Here is a 5,986-nt window from a genome sequence, read left to right as displayed (position 1 = left end):
TAGAAAACATCAAATCAATTTTAAAAATATATTATATTTAGTTTTCGAATTTTTTTATTGTATAAGTTGTTGAACTTTTTTTATGTTGATTGATTAAGTCATTACATTTTTTTGAATAGTTAAATGATTGAGCTTTTTATAAAACTGGTTACTTAAATTTTTTAGTAATATAAATATCTTTAAAATTTAAATTTTTTGAATTGGGTTGTACTACGGATAATGTTATTTTAGAATAAATGAAAATGTAATGTAAATTATGTTACGTCTTATTTATATATCCAATATCAATTTTTTATGTTTTACGTTCGATTTTTATAATTATATAATTATTTGAAAAATAGTAATGTTTATATGAGAGTAAAAATATAACAGAAAAAATGATGTATTAATAATTATATATACTTATTAATAATTTATATTAATTAAAATATAATATACACAAATAAAAAAAATGAATAATATATATTTATTAATAATATATATTTATTAATAATTTATATTAATTAAAATATAATATAAATAAATAAATAAAATATACACAAATAAAAAACAGAAAACAAAATGAATAATATATATTTATTAATAATTTATATTAATTAAAATATAATATAAATAAATAAAAAAAATGAATAATATATATTTATTAATAATATATATTTATTAATAATTTATATTAATTAAAATATAATATAAATAAATAAATAAAATATACACAAATAAAAAACAGAAAACAAAATGAATAATATATATTTATTAATAATTTATATTAATTAAAATATAATATAAATAAATAAATAAAACAGGAAATTAAATAAATAATATATATTAATTTAAATTTTCTTTAATTAATAATAAAATAAAAAGTAATCATCACAAAAAAACAAAAAAACACAAAAATTTATAAAACACAAATGATTGAAACCTACTTAGGGGTGGCATTAGCACATGATAGGGGTGCCATTAGCCACCCCCTTGTTAAAAAATGATTGAAAGTAGTATTAAAGTTAACTCAATTTGAGCAACCATCCATTAATTATATGATCATATCTATACTACCTTATAAACCAGATCTATCAAAAGTTTTAGAAACAATTTTTAATGCACAAAGTACTATACATTTATGTACAAAGTCTTAAAAGTCTTGAAAACACATTAAGTACTATTACTTTATGCATTCAGTCTTAAAATCTCTTAATCTACAATTAAAATAATATATAGTACAAGTTACAATGCACATTATTATCTTTTCTTTTCATATTTCCAAGATACTTTTGACACCTTTTACTCATGTCTTCACCCTCTCATACCTCTATGTCTTCTCCCCATCCCCCAAGGTGAGATTTAAATTGATATTCACCATGAGTTATTAAAAGTTCTTCCATTCAATTGCTCTAGAACTCTCGGTCTCGCTCTTGATCTCTTTATTCTTTGCTCTTGGTGTAAATCGAACACATTTGTGGAGTCGTTTAAATATATTGGATTTTAAACTGTCATACATTTTTTTATCGATAGACTGTAATTGGAATCATAACTCTTATTTATTCAAATTGTATTAATATGTAAAGACCAAGTGTAACTTATATCATCGTTAAATCTTCTATAATAAAACCAGTAAAACTTCAAAATCATTAAAATTCACGGCTCTCACAACATTGCGCAGGTAAGATCAGTTTATTACGTGTTTAAATCTGGATCTCAGTTTTTCCCGGTCTTTTTTAACATTTTATGTATTATTATAATGAAATAATTCAAAATTTATCTGTGTCAAATCAATGGTCGGAAGGATTTGAAAGACGAAGATGCTGCTGAAATCAAAGTAGGGTAGTGAAAAGAACTTTCATAAAAATCTCGAAGTCTTAGATTTAGAATCTAAGAAAACTGATTTTTTTCTAAACACAAGGGTAATGCCTGATTGGTTTGAACTTGACTTCAAAAGTCAAAGGTACCAGGAGGTCTCAGGTTCAAATCCAAGAATAAATAAAAATCCCCTTGTGACCATGGAGATTCGGATGCAATGACTCTAAGCTATCTACAAAACATGTGGTCGTCTTGAAATTAGTTAGCTCACGTGGCAAGTTAGATATCCAGGTTAATAAAAAAATATTAATTACATAGTTGACGAATGACTGCTAAAACAAATTTAAGTAGTTCATTAGAAAAATCAATTTATTTTATTTTTTATTTTTTATTTTTAATTATAAAAAAAGTAAACGAAGTCACATGATACTATTAACATGGATTCTTCTACTTATATGATCTCCACCCATGTACACGAGAAGTCTATTCTTCCCCTTCATTATCCGCTCCGATCGCCGATCATGGCTGCCACCGTCCTTCCATCTGCTTACCAAACGTCGGCCGCCTCGCCGGAGTGGCTAAACAAAGGCGACAACGCATGGCAGATGATCTCTGCCACCCTCGTTGGCCTCCAAAGTGTCCCCGGTCTCGTCATCCTCTACGGCAGCATCGTTAAGAAGAAATGGGCGGTGAACTCGGCGTTCATGGCGTTATACGCCTTCTCCGCCGTCATCATTTGTTGGGTCACTTGGGCCTACAAGATGTCTTTCGGCGAGAAACTCCTCCCGTTTTGGGGAAAAGCCGGCCCGGCTCTCGGCCAGAAGTTCCTCATCAAACAGGCCGCCCTCCCCGCCACCACTCACTTCCATTCCGATGGCACGGTATGTATCGTTGGATTTATAGGGTTCTAATGGATTGGTTTATAGAGTTTTTTAGTTTATAAATCGGGATTTTGATTGGTTTAGTTGGAGACGGCGATGATCACACCATTTTATCCGATGGCGTCGATGGTGTGGTTTCAATGCGTGTTCGCGGCGATCGCGTTGATCTTGTTGGCGGGATCATTGTTGGGGAGAATGAACATCAAGGCGTGGATGGCGTTTGTGCCGCTGTGGTTGACGTTTTCTTACACCGTCGGCGCTTTCAGCTTGTGGGGCGGTGGTTTCTTGTTTCAGTGGGGTGTCATGGACTATTCCGGTGGTTACGTCATTCATCTCTCATCGGGTGTCGCTGGTTTCACCGCTGCTTACTGGGTTAGTATTCATTTATACAGTTTCCCATTTTTTTGGTACGGTTTATCTAAAACTTTTGATTAGATTGTATAAATGAGATAACTGAGAATATATGTTAAAAACAAAAAGAATTAAACCTAAAATGATTAATAATCTGAAATTAGACCTAAACTATTAATGATTTGAACTTAAAACCAAGTAATAATGGTTAAACCTAAATGATTTTGGCAGTAGTTTTACACAGATCGATAAAAGACCCTAAACATATGTAAATTTGGGCTCCAAAATTTCGGGGACCCTGTTCAAAATCTCACATTTAACATGTTAAGGGACGGCCCTACATTTATATATCTTATCAGATAAAACTGGTACATAATTGAAAGAATAAACAGTTATTATATTCGAAAACTAGAATAACTGTCATGTAAAACATAAATAAAATCAAATATTTGAAAACAAATGTATAACCAGGGTTCTAAATAACTCGTTATGGCTCGTTATGCTGTCAAGGCTTGGGTTCATCGCCGCGTTAACCCCTATGGCTCAACTCTAAGGCTTGGTTTGCATTATAACGCGTTATGACGCATTACAACACATTATGACACGTTACACGCCTTATTTTGTAAGATGTGTGGTTACTTTAATATATAATTCGAGCGATAAATGATAATTATGTATGAGACCTAAGACTTAAATAAACATAAAAAGGAAACTTAAAAACTAAAACCTTAAATAGGTATATATTTACTCACATTCTCATACACGAAAACCCGAATACGAATTCTTTGAAAATTTGAGAAAAGTAGTGAGTAGAGATTCAAGAGATCTAATCTCGATTTTACACTTATTGGAATCATTTTCTATTAAGCTCTATATATTCGATATGAATGATTCTTTTTTTTTTTTAGTTTTGTTACTTTATATGAATTTAATTTGTTCGAAAAGTATCATTTAGAACACTAAAAGGGTTGTTTACCAAATTTTTTATGAAGTCTTGTATGGATAAATTTGTTTGTCCGGATAAATTTGGCTATCTGGTTAAACAGGTGTTGTTGTTTACCTTTTTTATCTGAACCAATAGTCTGTATAACATAAATGACCGATTTACCCCCCAATATTAATCATTTGAACATCAAAACCAAAAATCATAAAGAGGCCGACGATGTGGTGTCTCATATGGGAAGGAGGTGGTGGTTTAAATAAGGGGTAGGGTGTCATTTTTGTGACTGAATGAGGACAACACATCATTTCTATATGTGCGATTAAGCCATATTTTGTGCGAATAAGTCGTAAATAAACAACCCAAATGAATTGTGAGAATAAGCCAAATAGACCAATAAGCCTAATTAAGCCGCAAGTAAACAGCTCCTAACACATACAAAGGTAGGCGGGTGGTTGTGTGTGTATGTATATATATTGTGAATGTGTGTGTGCGCGTGCTACTTTAGGGTACATCTTAAAATATTGTAATCTCACCATAACTCATAAGGCTCGAGACTTGACCTTACCGTCAGACCATGTCCCATGCCATTTGGAACCTTATGTATAACCAATATTTTTTAAGGTTGTCATTGTTAATCAATGGCAATGCTACTATTTTAGTACTGTTTGAAGTATATATTACGAAAATAAGTGACTCTTATTTTATATTTTTTAAATTAAATATTAATATTTTCCATTGTTGACTTTTTGCTAAACGTCAAAGTAGCACTTAGAAGTATCTTCATGTTTCCATGATTATGGGATAACTGCATTCATCATGGTTTATTTTATGGGATACTTCCCTAAATATAAATGTTTACATTTATTTATTTATTTAAAAAAAAAGATTTAATTGCTTAAAATCAAATAGTTTACTAATTTTTTATTGATAATTTTCTAGAAATCAAATTAATACTCTTTAAATTGTTTTTTAAATTTTGAAAATATTTAAAATGTTATAAATATATATTATCAGATATTTTTATTATTAACTGTTGTTACCTGGACCAGTTTACATACATTCATACACCTTGATTAAAAGAGACTGATTAATTTGGATATCCAACCCGTTATGCTAATCAACTAATCTCAGGACGACCACTCGTTTCACGGGTAGCCTGGGCCCTGGAGTCACCGCATTTGAATCTACGTGGCCACAAAAAGATTCTTATTCTTAGATATCCAGGTTAATAAAAAAAAAGTTCGTGAATGATCGTCCTGGAATTAATCGACTTGCATAAGAAATTGGATATTCAGGTTAATAAAAAAAAAACTTATAATGAATACACACAATTGAAAATTGATTGTTAGCACATTTATTTTTATGTAAATTTAATTATTTAATTGTTACAACATATTTTCAAGTTAACCGATGTATTTTTAATATTTTATCCATAGTTTCAAATAACTCGTTATGAATTGTTGTGGTGGGTTATGGCAAAAGTTTACTTGTTAACTCATGTGGCTATATTCTAAGGCTTGACTTTTAACGTATGATGACATGGTAAAACGTGTTATGACACGTTACAACACGTTATTTTGTTGATGGGTGAATGATAATTATGTACAAGACCTAATATTTAAATAAACATAAAAAAGAAACTTAACAACTAAAAATCTAAATAGGCAAATACTTACTCTCATTCTCATACACATGGAGTCGAACACGAATTATTTGAATGTTGAAGAAAGTAGTGCGTTGATATTCAAGATATTTAATCGCGATTTTGTACCATAGATAGTATTAATACTTCTTCTCTTAACTTTAGTTTTATTACTTCATACAAAAACACTATACATATATATATATATATCTATACTATCTTATAAAGCATTTGGTTAAAACTCTTAAAAACTCTTAAACCCGTTCATCCCTATCTGATTTCATCCCATATCTGAATTCGTGTAACTAACTGCAGATAAACACAATCAAATACAGGATAAACATCTAATTTTAAATATAAAAAATCTAAAAT

General features: G+C 29.9%; 1 protein-coding gene across 1 annotated transcript in view; it reads left to right on the top strand.

Moving 5' to 3' along the window:
- Positions 1-2,318: 2,318 nt before the first annotated feature.
- LOC112501245 (ammonium transporter 3 member 1-like) overlaps positions 2,319-5,986 on the top strand; it is a 9,384-nt gene continuing 5,716 nt past the window's right edge. The window contains exons 1-2 of the mRNA XM_025104954.1: positions 2,319-2,678; positions 2,763-3,050. Of these exons, the coding sequence (XP_024960722.1) occupies positions 2,319-2,678; positions 2,763-3,050 (648 nt within the window). The remainder of the gene's footprint in view (positions 2,679-2,762; positions 3,051-5,986) is intronic.

The sequence above is a fragment of the Cynara cardunculus genome, assembly GCF_001531365.2.
Source record: "Cynara cardunculus var. scolymus isolate 2C chromosome LG 17, CcrdV1, whole genome shotgun sequence".
In the NCBI taxonomy this organism is placed as follows: domain Eukaryota; kingdom Viridiplantae; phylum Streptophyta; class Magnoliopsida; order Asterales; family Asteraceae; genus Cynara; species Cynara cardunculus.
This window is presented reverse-complemented; position numbering and strand designations above follow the sequence as displayed.